Below are 25,567 nucleotides of genomic sequence, written 5' to 3' on the forward strand. Positions count from 1 at the left end.
CACTTTCACTGAGTCCAAAATTAGGAGCAAAAATACAAAGGTTCACATTGGTCTTAGGTAGATACAGGCGAAGAACTGAGCTGTGCAGCTCCGAAACAACCGAACAAAAGTTTCTAAAGCACCACTAAATTATATAAAAATCAGACCATGGACGGATTGTAGTTGGTGTCTGGTGAAATACTATGCTACCTTGTAAAAAGTTTTACAAAAAATTACAAATCAAAAGTATATTAACCCTCTGAGTTCAAAGCAGCATTTTTTTTTTTTTTCATGAACTGGTACTAAATCCGACGGCCGCTCCGGGAGGGAAGTGGCCCTTGGGATTGGGGAGGTACAAGTTACATCTGCTCACAACCCCGGGAACGCTCTCCCATCGAGAAACAGCATCATGGGAACCGCACATCCAGGGCAGGATGGGTGTGTTGAAATAAAATAAAATTTAAAAAAACAAAACAAAAAAACTCTTTTTTCGACCAGTGATCAGCTTTTCTTAACCAAACCCAAGACCATCCAGACCCATTTGCTAACCCAGCATTCTCCTTCCACCTCTCAGATATCTGGAAAGCTGGTGTATTCTGCTCCTGCTTGTTCCTTCCTGTTGAGAACCTGGACTAGCAATTCCTGACCCCGTCCTGCCCAGTGAGAGCGCAGGAATGTGGCTGTGAACAGTCCTGGAGCACAGGGAGCCACGGTGGAGCACGGAGCAGCTGCAGAGCACGGAGATGTCTGTGAAGCTCATGCCAAAGGAACCAGAATGCTGTGGCTCACAAAATAAAAAAATAAAAAAAAAAAAAGGGAAGAACAAAAAAAAAAAAAAAAAAAAAAAAAAAAAAGATCCCTGACAGAAATTCGGAGTCAATCCTGTTTGTTTCACAACTTGTCCCAGATGTGGCTGTCACCAGGGCTTTGGGAATCTGAGTCTGTACCATTCAGCTGCAGGTTATGAACATCAGGTGCTGGGGCAGGGCGGTGGTGGGCACCCTCCTTCGTGACACGGCCTCGGTGTCCTCTACAGCAGTTTGACCACGTGTCAGAGCTCCTGAACTTCCACATGTGCCGAGACAGGTTCAGAGGTGATCAGGAATGACTTGGATAAATAAAACTTAACCCAACTGTGGCTGTTGGTGGTCTGTCCATGTGCCCCCGGGTTACCTCTGCTTCAGTACAAACTGATGGCAAACTTATGGCTAAAGGTTCCTCTGCCGAGGAGAGAGGCACCGGCGTGGGTGGAGACCACGGAGAGGGAGAATCCCGGGACAGCGATTGTCTCTGCCTCTCCTGCCTGAACGGTAAGACTTTCACAAATGGCTGCGGTTACAGATTTTGTCAAAGGTTTGTTACTTCATGGTATTCACACAAAAATAAATATTTACATAAATTCCAAGTATGGGAGGATGCAGTGGATAAACCAAGCAGGCTTGTGAAGTGCCGGGGAAAGCGTTAAGTCTGAGCCCTGCCTGGGGGCTGGCATCCCCGGGGCCCCCTCCCCACGCTCCCTGCTGCGGGCAGGAGGGGATGGGTTCCAGCATCTGCTCAGGTCTAAGAGCCACCATCACCTCGTCTCTGCACTGACCCCTCAGCTGCACCCCGCGGTGAGGGGCTGGGTCCCTTTTCTCCAAATGCTACGGAAAGTTTAAGGTTTGGGGAAAACAGTCAAATGCAATGGTTGATCCCTTCTGCTGTGGGGGCAGGCACACCTGGCCTCAGGAGCCAGCAGCTTTTTCTGTTCTGAGATTAAGAGCAGGGTAAAATTTTGCTTCTCTTCCAGTGTGTGGAGCATCATAGGGTACAGAGGGTACAGGGGAACTGCCCGGACCTGCTCCTGGCCGGACCAGCGGCTGCTCAAGCCTGTGCCACCAGCGTTGGCCCCTGAAGCAGCAGCCCCCGGCTGCTGGCTCTGAGTGGCCAAAACAAGATAAAAACTGGCTCCAAACCAAGAAAGTTTCTACCTACAAAACAGCTTTACACTTATCGAATTTCTATCTCATGGTGTAGACTTCAGCCAAGTCGGGGGGGCTGCGGGGGACAGGGAGCAGCGGGACCCTCGCTGGTCTCTGCACAGCTCCAGAGCACATTGCATTGCTGGGCTGGGCTCAGCACCCCTGGCCGGAGCGAGGTCCCTGGGTTAGCAGCACTGGCAGTAGGTATTGCACTGAGCAAAACGAAGTGCATCGTTGTGGGGGGGTGGAAACAGGGCAGAATGGTCATTGGATTACGGTTCTTCCACACTTTGGGAACTGTGGGCTTGTTCCAGGACTGTGAGCAGGGAGGGGGGAAGGATCCTGGGCCCTGGAGAGGACTTTGTCAGTTCTGCTGCTCAATGCTGCCCGTCTCTCCCGCAGAAGCAGGTGGGTCACCACTCCAGCTCACCTCTGGGGTGAGCCCCGGGGCTGCCCTGCCTCACACCCCCGCGGGGGTTCACGTCCCGGCGCTCCCCGGGGCCGGCTGCGGACGGAGCGGAGCGCGCGGCCGGGCACAGCACGACCCCAGCCGGAGGTTCCAGCCTCCTCGGCACGATCCCCATGTCTGCAACACTCACTGTCTCCCAGGGCCGGCGCGGCCAGTCCTGGAAGAAGCCCACAATAGAGTGTGAGGTAGAGTACGGATGGTGACCGCAAGACAGTGTTTCTCAGGTATCTCCTTCCTTTCTTCCTGCCTTCTCTTATCTGCAATGACTTTAATGAGTACGAGATGTCCTTCCAGCCGGAGGTCTGCTGAGCTTGCCGAGTCTCTGTGGGAGGTTCAGACCCCACTGCTGCTACGGGACCCCTTAGAACAAAGGCCTAAGCAGGACGCTTGCGCTGCTGTTCAGCTCCCACCTACGCTCACTGGAGGCTGAGCAGCCTCGATGTCAAGGGCTGGATGGCAAACTTGCTCCCTGTGGGACAAGGGTTCACCAGAGAAACAGGCAGAGCTGCCTGGAAATTAGTAGTGTAGTGATATGGAATGTGTTATTTCACAGGAATAAATTCCTTCTGATCAGACAGACAAAAAACTGGCAATCTGTACAAACTCAAAAGAATCCATTTTCAGAAAAATAAATTACTAAGGGGAGAGGAGGGTCCATTTCTCAATAAATATGTGATTCAGCTCACCTAAGACTTGGAAATTATCCAGGGATGGGAATCTAACATTTGGGTCCACAAAGGTTATTCTAAATACATCTGCAGCCCCAAACCTCCCCAGGCTCCCTTCTGCCCTTCAAAGTCCCACATCCTTCCAAGCTGCAGGGTTGGCTTCTGGTCGGCTGGAGGCACAGATGTTGGTACGGTTCCAAAACGTGTCCTTGTGCCTGAAGTCCCAGGTGCTTGGAGTGTAAAAGAAAACAGGTCTTTTGGATCCCACCTTCTAAAACTACATGTGCCCACTGCATGGCGGGAGGACGATGGTGGTCCTGAGCAGGACACCGCCGGGAGCCTCTTTCTAGCAGGTATAAATTGTCTTGTCGACCGAGGAGCGATGCAGACACGGGGAGTCAGTTCTGCTGTAAAATGAGGTTTTCCAGTTCGTCTGCAGAGCGGAGCAGGAACGCCGCTGACTCCCGGTAGCCGGCGATGAGCTGCCGCACGGCGCTGATCTCCGTGGGGCTGAGCTGCGCTGCCTGCATGCCCCGGCTGGTGCTGTTGGAAGGGGCTGTGCTGGAGGCCCCACCTTTCATGCTGAGATCGGTCGGACCTGCCAAGGAAAAGTGAGAGGGAAGCTCGGGCACAGCAACCTTTCCCGTGCTCATCCTGTTGTGATTCCAGACCTCTGCACCACTTGGAAGGTCCCCACAGTGCCCAGATAATGTGAGGATCTCCCATGGACACCAGAGCAGCCACTCAGTGCCTCTGCAACAGGAACACAGGTTCAGAGGAGCCCTCAGAGATGCTCAAAAGGCTGGTGCACCTCTGCTAGGGGGACAGGCAAAGGGAATTGGGGTTGTTCAGCCTGGAGAAGAGAAGGCTCTGGGGAGACCTGAGAGCTCCGTTCAGTGCTCAAGGGGCTCCAAGAGAGGTGCAGAGGTACTCTGGACAAGGGCATGGAGTGACAAGACAAGAGGCAAGAGCTTCAGCCTCACCGAGGGCAGGTTTAGATGGGCTATTGGGAAGAAATTCTTCCCTGTGAGATTGATGAGGCCCTGGCACAGGGTGCCCAAAGAAGCTGTGGCTGTCCCATCCCTGGAAGTGTTCAAGGCCAGGCTGGACAGAGCTTGGAGCAATCTGCTTTAGTGGAAAGTGTCCCTGCCTGTGGCAGGGGGTTGGAGTGAAGTCAACTTTAAGGCTTCTTCCAAACCAAATAATTCTACGATTCTGTAAAGATGTCTCAGAGCCAACATGATAAAAATCCCATCCTGCAGCTCGGCCCACAGCTCTATGGAGAGAGGGTCTGCTGGGAGGTAAGCCAGCTGCTGCTGGCACATCCATCATCAAAATCACCTTCCAGGTTCTGGTTTTCCCTCTGCACATGGGGAGTAACATTCCATATGGGATGTGCTTCCCTGGTTTATCTTGATGAGTGAACCCAGCAGGTAAAGGCAGGGGAAAAAGTGGACTTAGGTTCATGTTGGACTAAATAAGAGAAGCAAAACAAAGACCAAGAAACACACAGTCAATTGGAAATGAGGAGAGAAGTGCCAAGAGATATACTAGAGATGTGACAGTATTCAAGGGAGAGGAGGCTGGCGAGGCTGCAGTCAGGAGGGAAGGAGAGAAGACACTGAACTAATCCCTGGGCTGTGAGCTGAAGTGCTGCAGGCGAGTGGAGCAGTTGGTGATGCTGGAGAAAGGCTTTGGGATGGCTGAGCTCCTGCTGGGTGGCCTGATGCAGCCATGGGACAAGGAGCAAGGACTGGGTGTTGTGGCTGTTTGCAAACCCAGATGGGAGAGTTCAGCTGCCCCCAAGCCCAGGTGGGTGCCCCTGGTGATGGTGGCAGGGAGGGGAGCTCATCGCCCCGGCTGGAATGGAAAGCATGCAAGGAAAGCAGTGCTGGAGCTGCGGGAGGAGCAGCACCAGCAGAAGTGTTCCATGCCAAGAGAACCAGAGCTTCAAAGTGGGGGAGGAGGAGTAGAAGGAGGAGGAGGAGAAGAAGAAGGAGGAGGCTCTCATGTGAAAGCAATTTCACTGGACAGAAAAGGCAGCAGTAAACTGAGCCTGAGCCTGTTTCCCAGCTCGCCAAGGGGGAAGGAGCTGGGAGCAGGGATGTGGGCTTGAGCAAGAATTGCCTGAGGTGGGGGATGGAGGGTGAAGACACTTCTGGGCAGCAAAGCCCTGCAGGGCCTCTGCTCAGAGGGAGGAAAAGAAGCAGCTCTTTGCAGACTGCTCTCCCCTCTGAAGGACTGTGCCAGAGCCTGGGAAAAAGACAACTGCAAGACAGAGGTTTAAAAATCTCCTAGAAAGAAAGAAGGCAGGGTGTTGCTGGGTGCTACACCCAGGGCCTGTTTGCTCCTCCTGGGGCTGCTCAGGGATCTTCCTGCACATTCACTGTCTCACATGGAGGAGCCAAAGGAGGGTGCTTGGCAGTGGGGGACTGGGTGCCTGTGCTGTTCTGGGGAGGAACCATTGCTGTGAGGATTAGGTCTCAGCAGCTGGAGGCCGGGACAGGATCTTTATTCAGGGTTAAGAAGCATTAGGAAGGGATGATAAGAGTTAATCCCAGACAGGCATCTCTCAGGCCTCCGGAAATCACATCCTTCCAAATCCTGGCTCCCGTCGGGGTGGGCTGGGGCAGGAGCCCAGAGCGCACCAGGACAGGCAATGGCAACCTGGGTATTGCAGGACTGGACAAGGACTGCCAGGGGACCCAGCCTCTCCTGCCACCACTGCTGCAGGACAGAGCCAGAGGGAGCACTTGGTCTCATCTCATACCTCTTTCTCCAGGTGTGGTTGAGTCACCAGCTACCTTGGAGCCTTCCTGTGTGCCCTGCTCCAGCCCAGGATACTCTGCTCTGTTCACTTGCTCCTAATCTCAAGCCCTGTCTATGCTCTCCTTCTGCCTTCCTGCCCTGCAGCATCAGTCCTGTTTTCTCAACAGTCCCAGGTAGTCCCCAGCCCCTCAGAGCCCCCCTGAGCTGTGGCTGTGCCCCCCACCCTGTCCCCATCCCAAGAGCAGAACAGCTCATACCAGCAGGAGATCAGGGCAGTGATAGGCACCGCCCCTGTTAATAATTAACAGAGGATCTGGTACAGATTCTCCTTTTTTTTTAAAGTGACACTCCTTCCCTCCACCAGTGCCACCCAAACCGTCCTTCCAAATGCAGTTCAACAATTAACCACCTGCTGATGACGTGAGCAGAGCTGCCAGACAGAAGGGACAAGAGGGGATTTTGGAGCAGCTTTGTGCAGCAGTGGGAGAGGTGCTGCCATGACTGGGCTCTGTGGGAGCTGCAGAGCAGCCCCTGCCTGCCTTCTCCTCCAGCAACGAGATCAACCCCACAGTGGGGGATGCCAGGAGCCCCTGGTGCACTGCCTGGGCTTGGGGCAGAGGTGATGCCAGGGTGGGCTCCCCGTGCCCCTGGCAAAGCCACTTATGGCACAGCCACTTACCATTACTGTGGTTTCCTGTCTGGAGGGATGCAGGGGGCTGCAGGCTGCCCCCCAGGGACCCGTAGCCACGGTAGCTGTAGTTCAGGCTTCCATTGATGTAGACTGGGTCTTGGGAGTAAGATGAAGCTGGCAGTGAATAGGAGGAGTGGGTGATGGCTGTGGAGTCTCTGGAGTGCTGCTTATCTAGAGCGATCGGTTCATCCTGCACAGGGGAAACACAGACCTACTCAGTGAGGGGCCTGACTGCCCTCTGTGGCCAGCAAGACAAACAGTGCAGGGATGCCTGGTGTCCTGTGGCTGCAGTGTGGCCAATCCAAACCAGCATTCCCATCCCCATTGGCCTGAGTCTCAGGATACCCCACTGGGTTCTGTTCTGCAGCCCTCTCAGACTTTCAGAAAGCCTTTTGACCCCACCATAGGACACTGCCAGTTCTGTTCCTCGCCCACCTCCAACTGCCAGCACCGTACCTGGGAGGTCTGGTAGATCTCCAGCCGCATCCTCTTGGCTGCTTTCCGTGTTTCGCTCTCGCAGGCGGCGGCCAGGATGTTCTCTGCCATGGCTGAGGTCAGGTGAGGCGGTGTGGGCCTGGTCTGCAGGGGCACAAGCAGAGAGGATGTTCAGGGATGTGCCACCCTGGGTGCTGGGACAAGGGGCAGGGCACTGGGGCAGCCACTCACCATCTCCATCCCGTTCTTCTTCATGCGACGGCAGGACTTGAGGTAGGTGCGGATGCGTTTGCGTGCCCGCTCCTGGAACTCGGGGAACTGCCGGCTGCAGGACTCGATGATGGCCTGGATCTTCTCCTTGGGCTGCTTGGAGATGGGAACCATCCGGTCCAGGTTCTCGTCCACAAAAAGGCGCACGAACATCTGCAAATGAGAAGACAAGTGGTGAGAACCCCAAGACAGAAGGCAGGCGGGCTCACCCTCCCTGTGGAGCTCTCCTTACATTGAAGGCCTTTAGCCTCTCTGGGTCCATCCCCTCCGAGTCATTGATCTTATCATTGTCTTCATGGTCATCGTGGTCATCGTCATCTTCATCAGCTGTGGGGGCCCTGCCGACAGTCAGGTCCTCGGGGCAGCCGCTCACCTCTGTCTTGATGGAGTCATAGCTGCCAGAGCTGTATGGGGGGGACTGAGAGAAGACAGGGGTTATCACCAGCAGCTCTCACCTCATGCACCTGCCTTTCCTCCTTGTCTCACTATGTCTGTCCCCTCTCCTGAAGGCCCCCCTGCAACCCAGGGAGATGAACCCATGGCCAGGCTCCCCCACGTGTCGCTTACTGCCTTGTTTGGGCAGGGGGGACCATGGTGGCCTCAGCAAGCCTGTGATAACCTGGTGGCCCAATGACAGCTCTGGCTGGTGGCACCATGACTCTGCCCGATCCTGTGGGAAACATTGCCTGACCCAGCACGAATGGGTTCCTTGTCACATGGTGGCTGTGGCACAGCTGGTCAGGGGTGAGATGAGCCCACTGCAGTGCCCAGCTCTGGGGCAGCTGGGGTGTGGGGCATGTTCCTGGCTCTCCCAGACCATCCCAGGCCGTACCTCTGCTGTGGTTTTCACCCCGTACTTGACCCTGCTGCGCAGCCCATCAGCACTGCAGCTGTCAGACTGGTAGGAAGGGGTGATGTGGGTGGGTGTGAGCTTGTCGCAGAGGTTGATGGGCTGGTCATCAGCAGAGGCAGTGAAGTCCATGGGGGCTGCGGTGCCATTGCCGTTCATTTCGGGGAAGGCGCTGTCGCCCTGCGTGCTGCTGGAGGTGGAGGGGTTCAGGGTGGAGGAGCCATTCCCGCTGCAGCTCTCTGATGAGGAGTCATCTGCAAGGAAGGATGTGTGGTCACCCCCTTGGCACCCTGTGGCCACCTTCCTGAAGCTGCTCTGGGCTCACTTGGTGGCTGAGTTGCCACTGTGAGCCAGGCTGGCTTTGGGCCCTGGGATGCAGCGGATGGAAGTACAAATGCTGGTGTCCAAGCCCGCGAGGTCATTGTCACAGGGATCCACTCCCTCACCCCTCAAAGCACACCAGGTGCTGCCGTGCCCCATGCCCGAGCCACCCATCCCTCCGCAGGTGACAGTCCCCACGCCTCCGCCCTCGGCTATGGTGCCTGGGCTTGAATAAGAACTTTGGAATTTGGTCCTTTTCGGTTTCTGTTTGCATTGCAGGGAGGAGAAAGGGGCACTGCCTCTCCCTGCCAGGTCCCCTGCCATCCTTCTGGCCCAGTTTGGGACTGGGTGCAGTGGGAAGTGATAAGTTCCAGCACTGCTGGTTAAGGGACATGCAGCTGTGCAGAGTGCTGGGTCATGGGGATGATACATGAGGACAGGCTCACTTGGGTGGGAAAACCCTGAATCTATGGTGCCTGGAAGCAGCATTAGGAGCTCTGCTCACAGCTGGCACACCACCCAGCAAGGCTTCTCCTTGGCATGCTGCTGCAGGGAGGGGACAGGGGCTGCACGATGTCCTTCCTGTCTCACTCAAAGCCCAAGTGACCTACACCCTACATGGACACTCCTGTTCCTGGTTTCCACACGCCCCAGAGCCATCCCCACAGCACACGCAAAGCCTTTTCCCCACCACGCAAACAGGTCAGGGCCCTGACAATGGTGGTGCCATGCATACCCAGTGCACGGATCTTGGCTGCATTCACACCCCAGGCCCTGGCACCATCCCCCTGCCTGTGCCTGCTCCCACCATGGTGGCTCCCAAAGAACAGCCCAGCAGTGGCGGAGAGCCCGGCGCTGCCTGCACCCACCCTGCCTGCACCTGGCCAGGGAGCCCAGCCCTGGGGCCAGGCACGACATTTCAAACTGCTCAGCCTGTTCCCTTCCCTCCCCCTTGCCGCAGTAAATCCTTTATTTCATTAGGTGCCTCAGCGAGAGGGAAAGGGCGAAGCACGTGGGAGCCGCTTCCTGCGCCAGCGTGCGGTGAACAAAGAAGCTGTCGGAGCGACGAGCAGATGGCCGTCCCTGCGCCCGGCCCGGCCACCCTGGGACAATGGGCCGGGGCTGTGGGGCGGCCGCAGCCCTGCGCCGATGGCACATGGGAGCCAGGTCCAAAGGTGTGCGGGCGCAGGGCGGCGGGATGGTGCCCAGCTGCTGCCATCCGCCCTCCTCTCCTCTCCTCCCCCTGCCAGCACCTGCGGGAAACTTTCCTGCGAGGCTGGGCGAGTGCTGCGGTGACCCTGCGGTGGCCCAGGACTTTGTATCCCTTAAAATAAACACACTTGAGGACACTCGGGCATCCGAGCCGACTGTGGGGCCGGCTGGGGCTGCTGTCGTGTGTCCCCAGTCACCCCGCCACGGGTGCCAGCGCTCGCTGCCCGGCCTCGCGCCTGCGCCAAGGCGGCTCCTGGCCCCACGAGCCCCGAAATTAAAAGGTCCCTACTGGAGCTCCCTGCTCAGCAGAGCTCCCTCCCCCTCCTTTCTCTTGCGCTGATCCACTTATTCGTCTGAGCGATGACCAGAGCTGACCTAATCCCCGGGGTGGTGTTTATGTGCCGGGTGCTCCGGGCCGGTGGCAGGCGTCACCCGCCCCACCACTGCTGGGTCCTGGCAAAAGCCCTTGGTCCCAGCTCTCTGTGCCAGGGAGTGCGGGGTGCCAGAGGGGCTCAGCAGCCAGCATTTATCCAGGGGCACCCTCCAAGCCACCTCCCCAAAATGAGCTCAGGTCTCTCTGTCCCAGTGTTTGCAATGGTGGGGCTGCAGTGGGTGGCTGCATCCCAAACCACGTCCACAGGTTCCTCCTGCATCTGGAGGGGCAGAATGTTGGGGGCACTGCCACGTCCTGCCCCCACAGCCCTCCTGGCTCAGGGCACTGATCTGGTGCTGAGCTCCCCAGGGTTTTGCTGTCCCTCAGCACGGGTGCAGGAGCAATGCTGGCTTGGCTGTGGCCCCAGAAGGAGCAGGCAGGTGGCCGGGGGCACAGAGGCCTCCCTGCCCAGGATGGCGGCTGTCCCTCCCCCAGCACTGTTCTCTGCGCCAGGGGAGATGGGGCTCCCAGAGGGAGGCTCCAGTCTCATCCAGTGATGCCTCTCGGAAGGATTAAGGAGAATTATTCCCTTGCAGGGAGGCACGAGCTGTAGGCCAGGCCCTGCCATCGGCCCGGGCACAGCCACAGCAACAGCGCTGGGCCAATCGGCGCCGTGGCCAGGAGGACAGTGGGGACCTCCTCCCTCAGCAGCCCCTGGCATGGCTGCCTGCACCAGCAGGGCTGAGGGCCCACCATGGCACAAAGTCCCTGCCAGGCAAGGGCGCCAAGAGAGGTGGGAGAAGAATGTGCAGATTCCCTGAGCATCCCCACCCTGTCCTGCACACCCCCAACCTGGGCACCCCCTGTCCTGGGCATCCCCAACCTCCTCTGGGCACTCCTGCAGGGATGAAAGCATCCTCAGCCTGCTATGAGCATTCCCAATCTATGCCAAACATCCCCAGCCTGTGTTAAGTACCCCCACTGCACCCTGGGCATCCTACTCTGCCTTTGCCCATCCACCTCCAGCCTCCTCACAGCCCCCAGCTCTGGCCTCCCATTCTGGTAGGGAGTGACAGTCCTGCACTGGCTGCTGATATCAGACAGGATCCTGGGGGTGACACCTGGACTGCCCCTATTCCTCCACGTCTCAGGTTTTCTTTTGTGTCACACAAAACACACACAGCAGCAGCTGCACGTCAGGTTTCCACTCGATGCTGCTGCATTTACGAACCCTGGGTTTGCTACAGGCAAAAGATATTGCAAACAAAGAGGAAGATGTCTCTAGGAACCTGCCAGGTGGGATAAGGAAATTAAATGGGAATCTAATATCAGTGACCAGCACCTACTGAAACAACAATTTAGTTTATACAAGGATGGATATATGTAAATAATAATGTTTTTAAACCGGTGAGCTACAGATATTTTCTTATTTCTGTATTTTTAGATGTTATGCTCTCCCAGAAGAGAAGCATAACCCACACACAAAGTGGTGGGTTCCTCTCAGCATTGTGAGCAGAGAAATGGCCACAAATTCAAATTGGTGAGTCTTGGGTCTGGGTGGGAATAGCCTCACCCAGCTTGAAAATACAGATGAGCTCAGGAGGGAGCTGCAATCTCCTTGCAGGGATGGATGGGACAGAGATGGGGATGGGGACAGGGATCTGGACACAGCTGCTCCCTGGGCAGCTTCACTGGGGTATCTCCAGCCCACAGTCATTTCTGAGAGGAGCTGGGGCACCCCACAGCAAAGTGGGACCTGGGGGAGACAGAGCAGGAGCACTCCCACTTTGGGTGCTGGGACCAGATTTAGGCTCCTGCTTTGCTTTGGCAGGTGTGTCAGGACTCTGAGCAGTGGTGGGGCTCTGTTGACCACAGTCCATTTTGGCCAAACCCACCAAGCTCTGGAGCTTGGAGAGGTTTTCCGCATCTCCCAGCAGTGCCAAAAGCACATGTCAGGAGCGGGGCTCCAGCAGCAGCAGGCGAGCAAGGCCAGGCTGAGCAGCCATGAATATATTCATTATCAACCAGCACGAGCCTGGTGAGCTCCCTGCTCACGGCTGGAGCTTGGCTGCACGAGGAGCCCCTCTAATGAGGATAATTGGGAGCCCCCCTGCTCCACCCCCGTGCCCTAATTGAAGCAGATGGAACTGCAAAAACAATGTCACTTCTAACCGGTTTGATCTTTCGGTTGGAAAACGGGACTATTTCGTTCTCCGGTTTAATCCCCTCGAGCTGGGGCTCCATGGGCTGCATGGAGGTGGAGCAGACCCTGGCACCGTGCAGGAAGAGATTGGTGAGGCTGGAGAGCCCAACAGAGGCAGCTGGCCCTGAGGTCCGTGGAGTGCTGCCCTCTTTGGCCCCTCTGCAGAGGCCAGACCACGACAAGACACGTGGTGAGGCTGGTGAGGTGTCTGTGGGGGAGCAGCCTTGTCCTCTGCTGCAGCCCCGGCACCTCCCCAGCATCAGCCCAGGAGAGCAAGAAGCAAAATGGCTTCTTGGGCCGCGGTGCTGGGGGAGGAGGGGATCAGTCACTTATTAAATGAATTAATCAGGGCTCAGCGTTTTCATTTTGAAGAGGCTGCTGGATTATCCTTGATTTCTGTGGCGCTGGATTTGAGGAGATCAGGAGGGGAAGGGGCGATTTCCAACACCTGCTCCCCGGGAGATTTTACGGCGGGGAAGTGGTTGGGTTTAACGTCTCTGCCGGCACAGGCCACCGCACCACTCTCCAGAGCAGAGTTAAAGATGAATGGGGCAAATTGTTCCTCCTCCTGTCACATCTCCAGAGCGGAGACAAAACCTCTTTTGACTCAGGAAACAATGAGCTTATGTAAGAGCCAGCGGCCCACGGAAACCTCGCCGCAGCCCCGCACCATGCAGCGGGCCAGGGTCCACCCGGCTCTGCCCACGTCCCACTGCCATGGGACCCCTGGCCGGCCTTGGGACAGCCTTCCCTTGGCTGCTGCCCACCTGCCTGGGCAGTTGTGGGTGTCACAGCCATGCCAGGTCCCATCGGTGACCCTTGCTGCCCCGTGGGCCATCATGGATCCACCAGCCATTGCCCTGCCTGCTATGGCTCCATGGGTGATGGCAGTGGTTCTGCCACACCTGAGTTCCTGTGGCTCGTGGGTGGGTCTGTCCCATTTCCAGCCTGCCGTGGCACCGGAAAAGGATGGAGCTGCACACCCAGCCTGGGAGTGGCTGTCAGGAGGGCACAGAGCATCCCACCGCCGCCTGCCTGGAACAACAGCCAGGAAGATGAAAAGTGCCATAAATTATTCACTCACAAAAGAGACGAGAAGGGGGAAGAAGGGGAGGAGGAAAGCCTGCGAGGAAGGGATACTTAATACAAATTAGAGAGACTGAGTGGGAATGGGGGCCCTGTGGGGGGGCCACTGCGGGGTGTTAAGAGCCACACTCATTAAGAGCAAGGGACCAGCGCTGCAGGGATCCTGCACCCATGACTGGGTGAGTGGCAGGAGAGGCCCTGGCCCTGCACCACTCATGCAGTCAGAGCACGGAGCCCATTTTTTCCAGGTCCTGCCCAGCATTTGCCTCCAAGATGCATAAGAAAGAAAAAAGCAACGTGGCTGAGGGCCGCAGTGCACTGGGGCTGGCCAGGTTCCAGTTAAGACGCTCTATTTCCTGTCTTCTTTCGCTAAGGCAAACCTTGTTATGTCCCAGACAAAGTGTCCACCCTCCACACTCCCTCCCTGGGTCCCTGCCTCGACCAGAGCCCTTGACGAGCCAGACATCTGGCACGGCCGGACACAATGCGCGTCTGCAGGGAGAGCTTGGCTGGACAAGGCAGCGCTGTGCGGCCGCCTCCCTGTCCCCTGCCATGAAAGGTGCCCCCCAGTGCCGTCTCCCCCCGCCTCCACTGCCCAGCCCCAGGGTGCAGCTCCCTCCAGCACTGGGATCTCACCGCGCCAGCCCCGTGCTGGACATTTTCCCATGCACCAAAGCCCGTCAGCTCCCGCTGCACAGAGCAGCCTTGTCACAAACACTCTCTGTCCCTCGGTTGTCCCTTCTCGTCTCAAATGCTGTCCCTTCCTTCCCACTGCTGCTCCTCCAGCCACCTTGCAGCTCAAGGAATGCTTGAGCCAGGAGCTGGCCCTTGCTCACACTGAGGAAGGAGGTGGCACAGACCAAGCCTCTCCTTGTGCCACTGCTGCTGGCAGCCACCCGGATCCTGCTGCGGGGAGGGGACATGCCGTGGCCCCATGCTGCCTGGGCACTGCCTCTCCCTATGCCAAACAAACGGGTTTGGTGGGTTTGGGCTGGATTCATGCCGAGCTAGTGGCTCCAACACAGACCTACCACCAGAGAGACCCTGCTGTGCACCCCCAATTCTTTAGGGACTATCCTTTAGCATGGTGGGGCTCACCCCACTGTCCCCACTCACCCCTCTGGTTGGGGTACTCGATTACCCAATTTAGGGAGGAAGGGAGGGGCACAGGTGATGCTGGCTGTCCATAGCCTGGTGATCCTCTCTGCTCCAGATTAAGGAAGAGACCCCCAAAACCCTGTTCTGTGCACCAGCAGGATGAACTGACTGACTTGGCAGTGTCATGAGAGAGCTGGAGCCAAGCTCAGTGCACCAGGCTGGGAAAGCCACCACAGCCTCACAGCGTCCCTGCTGCACTCCCCAGCCTGGCAACAGGGAAGGACAACTTTCAAAGGACACCGAAACAAGGGTGTTTATCACAGGCCAGGGCCTTTGCTCGGGAGGAGCAGATGTGCCCCTGGAAGAGGTGACGGGAATGGATTCACCAGCCCAGACCGCTCAGGCGAGGCAGGGACACGTTTGTTGACTCCTGCTGTGGAGCCAGCACGGCATGGGGACACCCTGGAGAAAGAGGAAATATATCCCTAATGAAAATGAGATAAGGTTGCGTCTAGTTGCAGTGAGGCCTGGCTGCTGGCCCTAGTCTTGTTTAGAGCTAAGGCTTTAGGGGGCCAAAATTCAACACTGGTACAAGAAGCCCTGGAAACAGTGAGTATTTAGCAGCCTGGGCTAAGTAAGTGTCTTGGGGCTCATAGGCCACCTCCTGCACTAGCCAGCCATCAGACAGCTGCCCATGGGTTGCTGGACTCCCCCTGTGGCTTACAAAGGGTGTTTGTATTCACCTGGAGCAGGGCTAGGCTGGCTGAGGGAAATCAATGTCACACCCAGTGCTGCAGCAGTGACCTTGTGAGGGCACAGTGAGGTGGGCACCACTGCCCCATGGTCGGGTGCCAGCTGTCAGAAGTGCAGCTGTGGAGTGGGACATCACTTGGGGATGGAGTGTGGCACTTGGCAAGAGGCTGCTCCTCCCCAGAAAGCTCTGCTAGGCTGGTGGTTCAGGGGAGCTGGTGATGTGCAGCACATCATGAGCATCTCATCAAGTGCCAGCAGCGTGACCCAGACCTGTGGGACATGTGCCATACCAGCAGAGAGACTGCTGTGCTGGGGACAGCTCTATGCAATCCCAAGGCAAGGTGTCCAGAGGAGTGACATGTCTTACAAGCCCCTGGGACAGATAATGCTTGCCCACATGTCCTTGAGGTCACTCTTTGTAGCCCTCCTGAGGAATGTCCCCAACACCCAGAAGCCTCCCCAGCCAGCTGCCTCAAGGGATGCCCCCAAGAAGCGTGTGCCTTCATAGTTAAGTAGGTTAAGAAAGTCCTTTCTCCAAGGTCTGGATTAGCCACTGCTGCTCCGGGCAGAACAGACTCAGCGGGGACGCTGCCAGTCAAGTGAGGACGGCACATGGGGATCTCAGCAGAAGGGGATCAGTCCAACATGGTGCCATGAAGCAACCCCATGTCCCCCACACAGAGTAAGCACACCACACACCCAGGAGTTTTCTTTGCTCTTCAAAAGAGGCCGAAGAGCAGCAAGCCCTGCCCATGGGCCGAGCACTGCTCCTGGGCAGTAGAGCAGGATGTAGAGACAGGGACAAGGCAAGGTGCATCCTGTTAGTGGGCAAGACAGAGGCTCTTCTATATGAGTTCAAGCACTTTGCCATGTCACATGCTGAGATTTGGAGTCTGACTCCTGCTTTACTTTCAATGGCACTGCACTGACCAGAAAGTTACAGCAGGCCCTGGGGTGGAATACACAGCACCCCTGTGGTGGAATAGACCCTGCTCAACCCCACACACCAGAGTGTTTGTAGTGCAGTGCTCGCCTCTGGAAGCAGACTGGCTCAGAAGATGGACAGAGCCCAGCTCAAACTGCCACAGCAACACAGTACCAGGGCCTGGGACCTGCATTCAGCTGGGACTGGGCATGGGATGCCTGCAGGAATGGAAGGCATCCTACTAGACAGCAGGATGGCGCAGCATTCAGGGTCTCTTTGCTCCCAGTGTGTGCTGGCTCCCACAGATGTGTCCCTCCAGGATGTCCGGCACAATAGCTCCGCTCCAGCAGCAGAGTTTGTGTTGATCTTGCTGTTGCTTTGGGCAGCCGGCGGCTTCCTGCGGGCACGTACGCTGTGAGCAACATCCGACTGGGAAGGGATGTTGCTGGGAGTTTCAGGTTTTCCGTGCTGGGGCCCGCAGGATGAGTAACAAAGGAAAATGGAAGGAGCGAGTGTGTGTTCAGTGTCGCTGCTCAGGGCTGGCCGGTGGCTCAAAGTCCCACCATGTGCCCTCTAACCCAGCAGGAATCCCAGCTCTCCTGACAGTGCCTGCTCTGTCCATGACCCACCCAACTCTTTAGGTGTATTTTGCTCTCCCTGCAGTTCCAGGGCTGACACCAGTTGTAGCATGGCTGTACTGGGCCAAGGCTTCTGGGCACCCAGGACAAAGAAGGTGTTGGTTTTTGTCCCAGCTGCTTTATAAGCCTCTCATGATTTAGCAGGTACCTGTTTATCAAAGTATGGGATGACAATTCCCTGCTCTCCCGCCTCTCTGGATTTCAAACAACTCTGCTCTATGCCACAGGAGAACACTCTTCACTCCCAGGCCTTGAAAAGACCTGGAGCTGGTGCTTTGGTCCTTTTAAACAAGACTTTTTTAACAAGCGTGTCAGACGATACTGCTCTCCTACTAGGCAACTCTTCATTAAAACTTTATACTTTAGCAAGCCTTTCACTGAAGACACACTCCAAGCATCACACCCGTCAAACAGCAGCAGGCAGGACCAATTTAGTAACTCAAAAGGTTTTCCTGAAGGCGGAGAGTATCCAGTCCTGAACAAGCTCCCAACTGAAGGACATGGTGCACAGCCAGATCCCTCTGCAGGGCCAGGATGCCCAGAGTTGAGCCCAGCCTGCCTGCAGGGGATGTGTGGGGCTCACTTTAGCATTGGCTGGAGCTCTGCAGGACTCCAGCAGGGCACAGGGAACAACTGAGCACAGGAGATGTGGAAAACTTCCACCTTGGGAGTACTTGTGCTGCCCCAGTGCAGGCACACTGCACCAGCAGCTTGGCCAACTGGTCTCCAAGGAAGCTCCACAGCTTATGTGGGCTGGTTCCTCACACTTCTTGTACAGTCTTAGCAAGCTCATGTGAACCCGGAAAACACATTTGTTTCCAAAAAAAAAAAAAAAAAAAGAGCTTTCATAGGTCAAGAGAAGAGGAAACTGAAGAGTGGTCAAGACTTTGATTGTGCACGTTCCCTTCCCCACAGCAGTAATCTGCTTTTCCTCTCACAACATGCTCCTCTCCTCCATCCTCCTCCTCTGCTCCATGTTCCTCTCCTAACCCACCGCTCTCCTGGGTTACTCCATTGTCCTTGTTTTCTTCTGTGTGCTCCATTCCTGGGTGGGAGCATTGGTTTGGCAGAGGGACTGACACGAGGCAGCATTAGTCTGTATTTAGAGCTCTGATACAGATCATGAAAATTCACCACAGGCACAAAACCTCAGTCCACAAAATTCTTCTGAAGTGTGACAGCCTGGTGAAAATCACAATTCCCGTTTGTCTTTTTTTTTTTTTTTTGTATGGGTCTCATTTGTCACCCTGGGCTTTGCTGGCTTATTTTTTTGACACCATCACTTCTGATCCACCAAAGTCTACCCAGTTCAGCTGATGCTGACACCAGGGACACTTAAATTCCTATGGGACTACTTCTGCTTTATTTCTCATCACTGAACCTTACAAAAGAAATTAAAGGAGCCAAGAAGAGCCCCAAAGAGGACACTTGTTTCTGAAGGAAAACCACAGGGCATGAAAAATTGGAAGAAATTCCTAAGAGGGCACAGAGAGAGAGAGGATTTAGATTTAGTGAGAACATCTTGATTTGCCTAAATACGTGAGCCCCTTATTAAATTACTGTCCTGTTGAATAACAGTGTTCAGCAAAGGGATCAAAACTGTGTCATTCCAGATTGTAAATGAGACTTGGGAATTCAGTGGTGAGGGCTAAGTCACAAGCCTGAAATGTCCCAACGGGAGAATGGCAAAGTTCAGGGGGTACAGAGAGACCCAGTCAGGCCGCAGGGATGAGAGGCTGGGCTTGTTGGGGTGGAGGCTGCAGCCTAGTCCTGAAGAGCCAAAAGCTTCTATGGGAGCAACTGTGTCACCACCAAAACACTCTTCCTCCTGCCAAGGCACAGCCCCCTGGGGCCCTGGGCAAGCAGAAGTGCCCGTGCCCATCCCATCACCAGGATTGCAGTGCCATGCACTCAGGTTTCACATCCTCACCAAGGCTGCCTGGCTCTGGGGCTGGGGCTGGCTAGGGAAAACCAGCAGTTTTCCCAAAACTGCAAATTTGGAATGGAAACTGAAATGCCACAACTCACTGGACTCAAGAGAGCAGTGGCCTTGTTGTCCCTGGGACTGAAGAGAGTCATGTCCCTGTTGCCCCTTCTGTCTCTACCATCTCTGCCACTGGCCACACCACCAGCTAAAAGCCACCCCAGAGAGACCTGCCAGCACAAAAGCCTTTTCTTTTCTTAGGAGTGGTTTTTCAGTCCCCTTTCTTAAAACAGGACTGACCCAGTCTCAGTTGTTCCTCAAATTCCTCTGCTCCTCCCTGCACTCCCAGCAGCAGCCAGGCTGGGACAATGAGGGATTCAACCTCTCGAGCAAAAGCCAGTAACAGTCCAACCACCAAATCCTCCCAAGCATCACGGCGATGAACTCTGACCTGAACTCGTCCTTCTACCACTCATTTACTTGCTCTTTTATTTTAAGCTTGCATGTTTCACAGACGCAACACACCACCTCTCTTCACAAAACTCTTCCTCCCACCCAGCCCATGTGTGCTGCTTTCAGCCCTTCCAACCGCCTGCCCCGAGGGAGGAGACACCCACGTTCACCCCGCACAACATCGCTGTGGCTGCTGCAGATTATTCACAATTTCTTGCCTGGGGGATACAAGACCAGCCAAAGGTGCAGCTTTCCAAACACATAAACCTGTGACTGTGCTGCAAAACCTTGGCATTCTCCCCAGTGTTCAGAACTAACAGTGCTCTGCTCATCACCTGGGAAGAGGACTTGGGGAACTAAGTCCTTCCCTTAGAAGGGGATTTAGTGACCTGTTTCTGGAGGAGCTGGGAGACAGCTCCAGGCAGAAAGAAGGACCACCCACTCCGAGCTGGACAGGGCCCTGGCTGAGCAGGAACCCAGAGGCTAAATTGGAAGGACTGGAAGCCAGCTCTGAGCTGATATGAAATCCATCCCACAGGTGGGACACCTGATCAGAAAGGACTGGTTAATGTTTAATAAGTGACAAAAACATCCTGTGGCAGAGGCTTGGGGCTCTTCCTGCCTGCCGGGGTACTCACCGTCCTCATGGCCGTGCAGGTTCTGCGGGCTGCGCATGCTCTCGTCCTGGCTGGGGCTCAGGCTGGAGTTCAGGTGCTGGTCAGCTGAGATCCATGTGGAGTCGTTCATATCAAAGTCCTCGCTGCTCACCGACGTCTCATCCTGGAGGCAAGCAAGAAAGGGTTAACTCATGGAGCTATTTCCTTTCCTCCTTTCTCTGGCTTTAACATCTCCTCACCACACTCCTTCCTAAAAACAATTGGGTAGGCAGCTCCTGTTCCCCGCCCTGAGAAGCCGTGCTGGCCCCTTGGGCTTCCCAAGGCCACAGCAAGCAGCCCTTCCCTGTGCAGGGCGAGGTGGCTGCCCCAGCGGGGACCAGGGCTCTGCTTCCTGCCTGAAGACTTGCCTGAGCAATGGCACTGTCTCTAATTGAGGACAATTAGAAAGAGCTCACATCCTGTAGGAGCGGATGGCTGAGCCCTGGAGTTTACCCTTTAATCTCCATCCACCCCAGAGTGCTCCTGGCGAGGCAGCAGCACGGGGGAGCTGAGGACAGGCGAGAAATGGCTCCATAAAACAACTCGGACTTTTCTGAGATCAAATCATCTGCTACACGAGGAATCACCACAGGACTGGCAGCAGCAGGAACAGCTTCTGGGGCATACCTGGACACAGGTATGTATCCCCAAAGATCTGCACTGCCTGATGCTGCAGAGGAGGCTCCTCCAGACCTCTCCAGAGGGATATTGCCTCTGTACCCTGATCAAAATGACAGCACACCTTGGGAAGGGGCTGGGGGAGTGAGGTCCCCAGTAAGGAGGACACCCCAGCTCAGGCCAGGGACCCCATCCAGCTGCCTGCTCCCTGACGATGGCATAGATGACATTCCTCTCTCCCACTTCTGCAGCTCAAAGGACATTTTCTCTCTCTCTCTCTCCCTTCTCACTAACCTTTACAGTACTTCGAGACACAGCCCTTGGATCACTTCCAGCGCCGGAAAGGTCAGCCACAGGATTTCAAAACCATCATCATAAAGGCAGCACTGAGATCCTGAATGAGAGGAGGGGCTGCAGGACCTCCCCGGGCTGAACTCTCCCAAAGCAAAGCTTGGGAGGAAGCAGATCCGTGTTCCCGTATGGACACGGTCCTGCTGGTGATCCCTTTATCTGCCTTCCTCTCCCTGCTCCCCTCCCAAAGCCAGGGGCACAGACAGCCCTGGGGTGCAAGGGAACACCGAAAATGTTTCCAGAACCGCTTTCAACTCTGCTTTCCTTTGACTGAAACATTTCAAAGGCTTGTAAACCTCTCCGCTCTTATTTTTTTTACCCTCCCCCTGGTCCTGAGATAAAATACAATCCCCGCTCCCTTTCCGTGTAAGCAGTAATTGGCAGCACCCCTCCAATCTACGCCTGCTCCTCATAAAAATGGCCCTGTCTGGCTGCCGCTGGCTGATAGTTTTTATTGTGAACAAACAAATGTCTTTAAAGACAGGTTTGTGCTTTTCCTCCCAGCTCTTCGTCCCTGCAGACACATCTGCTGGCTCAGGGCTCATGCCGCCCCCAGCCCACTCCCTCCATGCGCCTCCCGGGGAGTTTCCTGGAATTTACGGCTTGTGAAACACTGCACGCACCAAGGGACGGACTGACGGACAGAAGGACAGGGCTCAGCAGCCCCCCCATGCTTGCCCCCCACAGGGACACTCTGACCCCAGACCCACCAGGTGTCCCTGAGCAGCCCCCCTGTGCCCAGGTGGAGCTGAGCAGGAGGACAGAAGGTAGGGACAGGCACATTGTCTCTGGCTCAGCACAGCTGCACTGCTACACCAGCCACATGGAAATCCTGCCTCTCCAGAAACTCCATCTTGTACGTACAGGAACAGAACTGCAAAGGTCTCCCTGTTGCAAACTATAAATAGTCTCTTTATTGTAAGCATTTGCAGGGAGGCAGCCACCCTAATATCTGGCCTTCTTCACATGGCTTACTCAAGATTACTGTCAAGCTTAAGAGACAAATGCAAATGCCAAGGTCCTTGCTGCCCACAGTCTCTCACCTGTCCGGTGAGGAGGAGGAGCCCAGGGAGCAACCCACGATGTTTTCAGGTTGTTCAGGCTCAGCTGCAGAGGACATCCAGCCTCAGCACCCAAAACACAACCCAGGAGGCATCATGTTCTCCATGCACTCAGGCACGGGGGAGAAGCAGTGACACAAAGGATGCCTCACATGTAAAGGGCTTTATAAATGTGTACAGTTCTCTTGAGGTGCAATAACATTTGCCTATTATTAGAAATACTCTGGCTATCAAACCAGAAACTGATAAGCTATAAATGACTCAAGTTAAACAAGGCTGTCACATTCACCAGTCCAGAAAGTCACCCCCTGCTTTCCAGCCGGAGCTTTCTGCTTTCCAGCACTAATACCCTTGGCCAAAATGCCAACAGGGTGAACTTCCCGGCATCTCACAGATCCCACTGCACAGCCCACCCCAACAGAATGCCAAGCCAAATGTGCAGGTGGCAGCAGGAGAACCCTTCCTGGCAGTGGGAACTGTGGAGAGAGCATCCACTGCCTGCTGGGTCTGGGCAGTCACTTGGCTCTGCCCACACCACAGTGCCCCAGGAACTCCTCACACCTTTGTGCCTCTTTACTAAAGAAAGAGAAAAGTCCCAGTCTCAAGTGTGGCTCTGGCCATCCCCATCACTCCAGCTCTGGCATGCTGCACTAGCCCTTGGCTGCATTCCTCACTGCTTGTAGGGACACCAGAGGTCACCAGCAAACTCCTGCCTCAGGACACCCCTTGGAGACCGAAGGCTGAACATTGTAACCTCCAAGTGCTGCCCATGAACTGCTGGCACTGCCTCCTCATACCAGGGACAATCCCAGGGACAGGAGGCCCCAGCAGCAGCGTCCAGAGCTCTGGCTGCCCAGCCACAGCCCAGGAGCAGAGGGACAGCAGCACAGCACAAATCCAGCCTCAAAGCACAGGACACCAGAGCAGGATCAAAAGTTCTGGCTGGGTGGGAGCTCTGAATCTCCCTGGAAGCCAGTAACCTGGCTGAAGGCTGAGCCTTGCAGTGGGCTCCCCATCCAGCCAAACAAGGAAGCGTTTCTCAACAGCAGCAACAGCCACGACTCGGAGCAATACGGTAAATCTAATCTACCCTTCCACCCTCTTTTGGCTTGCAAGTCAGGCAGCTCATTCTTTTTCCTCTCTGGGTTCTCAGGAGAATTCCCTCTGCTAATTTCTTCTTTCCTGTAAACAAACTTCAAATGAAACTTTCATTAGAAAACAGAATGCAATCCATTACCAGTGCCTGTCTCAGGACCTGCTGCCTTTTCCCCAGTTCCACACCACTCGTGGCACAGATGGAAGTGCCAGTGGCGCCCCAAGCAGCCAGCCCAGAGCCAAACCCTGAACCCCAGCACTGCTGCTGCCGCCCTCCTCCTTCCTGCCTTTCCCAGCTCTCCGGAGAGATCTCCTCACCCCGCAGTAAAGTCCCATCGCTTTGTTTCCAATGTTCAAGGGACTGAGCGATCAAGGGTCAGGCAGCAGAGCTCCTCTCTGCAAGGGGAAGTCGGATCCTGCTGCTGCACTCACAGGGCACACCCAAACATCGGAGCAGGGCTCCCGGCACCGCTCAGGGTTTGGAAAACAAAATCCTTGCTTCTCTCCTTATCTACAGTCCAACATTCGCGGCTGCTCTACAGACATTCACAGCCAATATTTTCTACCCAGCAGAGGCAGACACACTCACATGTGCAGGGCTCACACTCCACATTTCTGTCCCACTTTCCATTCACGATCTTCAAGCACTGAGCCTGGAAGCGTCCGCTGAGCTTCCCAACTTCGCTGTGAGTTAGAAAAACTACTCCTCGTATTCTAAAGCTGGAAACCCCAGGTACTGACAGCCACCCTGGCTGGTCCAAGAACACAGCCAGTCACTGGCAGATCCAGGAACCTAATCAAGCCCTCCGGACTGCAAGGCTGTAATTACTAGACAATGTTTCTTCACCGAAGCTCTTCCTCCGGGAGAGCAACCTCCCACAGCACGGGCTGGAGCAGGGCAGGGGGGGAAGCTACTCTTATAACCTCGTAAATATATGCAAGACTATCAGTAACCTGCTTATTTTACAGCCGGGCTCAGTTTCAAGGGAACTGCCTTGCAATCTCTCTCCAGTCATTTACATGCTGTGCCTCACGTTTAATATTCCAAGCTCCGAGTCTCAGGACGGTTTATTTTCTCTCTTTAAGTCCTTTTATTTTAAAACATGTCCTTTCACGCCACAGCCTACTATCCCGATGGGATTTCCTTCCGCGGAGCAGGAACCGAGGCTGTGTGCCGTGCGAGCTCCCCAGCACACAGCCACGCTCAGCTTCCCACCACGACCGGCCGTGTTTTTAGAATCAACAAAAGGCAACGCGTGACTGGCAGCCCCCAGAGCCGCTCCACCGCCACGCCGGCACCGTGCACGACCTGCCCGGCACGGGCAGCCCCCGGACCTGCCAAACCTGGCCAGGGAGGGGAGGGCAGAGCTCCTCCCGCCCTGACCCCCGGCAGCGGCGCGCAGGGACGAGCTCTCAGGAAGGCAGCCTCATCTCCGTCTCAGCCACTGTTTAAACCCAGCCCTCTGAGCATGCCAAGAAGGTATTGAACCAGATTTGACCCTAACTTAACCAGTTCAGCGCAGAGAAAGGCTTACTAATGGAAGATAAAACACTCCGGGTCAAAGATTGGTGCTGCACCACAAATACTGTGGTGGTCATCGCCTGAAAGCCCCGAGGAGGCTCAGAGCACACGGGTGTACACAGGCAGTGGCGGCGGTGAGCTGTGACTGCGCTGCCTACTCGTGTGTACAATTCCCACACCAAAGAGAACATCCCCGGCGCTCTTTGTCAGGTCACTTACGTCCTTATTTACCGCGATTTCTGCTTATTTCCACGGGACCCGGCAAAACCCCGAGTAATTTCTTAGTTCCCGAAAATGGGCAAAACAGTTCATTTCAACGGCAAACGGCAAATGGAAGAGGAAGGGAAGCTCATCCCTTTCTCCCCCTCCCCCTTCTCTAGGAGCTCTTCTTCTGGGAACCCCCCGAGCATTCCCCGAGGCTGGCAGAGCTGCCGGGGCGGGGGGCGGCCCCCAGCCCCTTCCCGGCGCCGCTGCCCCGTCCCTGCTGTTCAGCGGGGAGGTGCTGAACGCGGGCCCGGGGGGACCGGCCTGCACCACTCCCACACCGCCCCCGAGCCCCGCACCTGCCTCCCCCGCACCTGAACTTGCTCACAAGGCGTTTGCTTTTCCATGCGAGGTGGGGACGGTGCCCGATACCGCGCGGTGTGAAAGGGCACTTTGCTCTTCCCCCGGCACCGGGAAGCGCCCGTCGGGGGAGGGGGGACGGCCCCGGTTCTGGAGGCGGTGGCCAAGAGGAGCAGCGCTGGGGCTGAGCGGCCGGGGGGTCCCCGTGTCCCCACCCTCCCCGATGGCCACGGGACTCCGGTGGGACGCGGTTCCCCGGCTGTGTCCCCGCGGCAGCGGGTGCGAGGCGCCGGGCGAGAGTCCCCGTGCTGCCCCCGCCCGCAGGTAAATAGATACACCCGCGACAGAGCCCTGCCCGCGCTGTGCGGGGCTCAGCGTGCGGCCAGGATTGACACGTAAGTAGGGCTTTACCTCCAGGGAGGCGGCTATTTCCAGCACAATCCCCGCCCGGGGCCGGGGCCGGCGGTGATGGCAGCGCGGGGCCGGTGCCCGGGGATGGCCGGGGAAGGGAACGGAGCGCTCCCGCCGCCGCCGCCTCCTCCCACTTTCTTCGGCGCTTTTGTGCTCTTCCGGGCGCGGGGGAGCCGCGCCGGGCGCGGGGAAGGACGCGCCGCCCTCCCCC

At 56.1% G+C, this 25,567-nt stretch overlaps 1 protein-coding gene across 3 annotated transcripts; it reads right to left on the reverse strand.

The window, feature by feature from the left end:
• Positions 1-2,491: 2,491 nt before the first annotated feature.
• NOL4L (nucleolar protein 4 like) lies at positions 2,492-25,567 on the reverse strand. 3 transcript variants are annotated; one of them, XM_083873554.1, is made up of 8 exons: positions 25,357-25,567; positions 19,717-19,858; positions 8,075-8,346; positions 7,475-7,660; positions 7,204-7,395; positions 6,994-7,116; positions 6,526-6,727; positions 2,492-3,675 (listed from the first exon to the last, which is right to left on the reverse strand). In XM_083873554.1, the coding sequence occupies exons 2-8, from the start codon at positions 19,823-19,825 to the stop codon at positions 3,476-3,478; spliced, it is 1,284 nt and encodes a 427-aa protein (XP_083729680.1). In that variant the 5' UTR covers positions 19,826-19,858; positions 25,357-25,567; the 3' UTR covers positions 2,492-3,475. The 3 variants fall into 3 exon arrangements, with proteins under 3 accessions (XP_083729680.1, XP_083729679.1, XP_083729678.1); XM_083873553.1 differs by lacking the exon at positions 25,357-25,567 and adding an exon at positions 24,960-25,009; XM_083873552.1 differs by lacking the exon at positions 25,357-25,567 and adding an exon at positions 23,449-23,640.

This window comes from Zosterops lateralis (genome assembly GCF_965231275.1).
Source record: "Zosterops lateralis genome assembly, chromosome: 16".
Lineage (NCBI taxonomy): Eukaryota > Metazoa > Chordata > Aves > Passeriformes > Zosteropidae > Zosterops > Zosterops lateralis.

Coding starts and splice junctions, on each gene's coding strand:
- NOL4L (XM_083873552.1), bottom strand. CDS start 23,490: ATGGAAAGTGGGACAGAAATGTGGAGTGTGAGCCCTGCACAT. Junction 8,347..19,716: donor CCTGCACGGCCATGAGGACG/GTGAGTACCCCG, acceptor CCTTCCTTGCAG/ATGACTCCTCATCAGAGAGC. Junction 7,661..8,074: donor GGGTGAAAACCACAGCAGAG/GTACGGCCTGGG, acceptor GTCTTCTCTCAG/TCCCCCCCATACAGCTCTGG.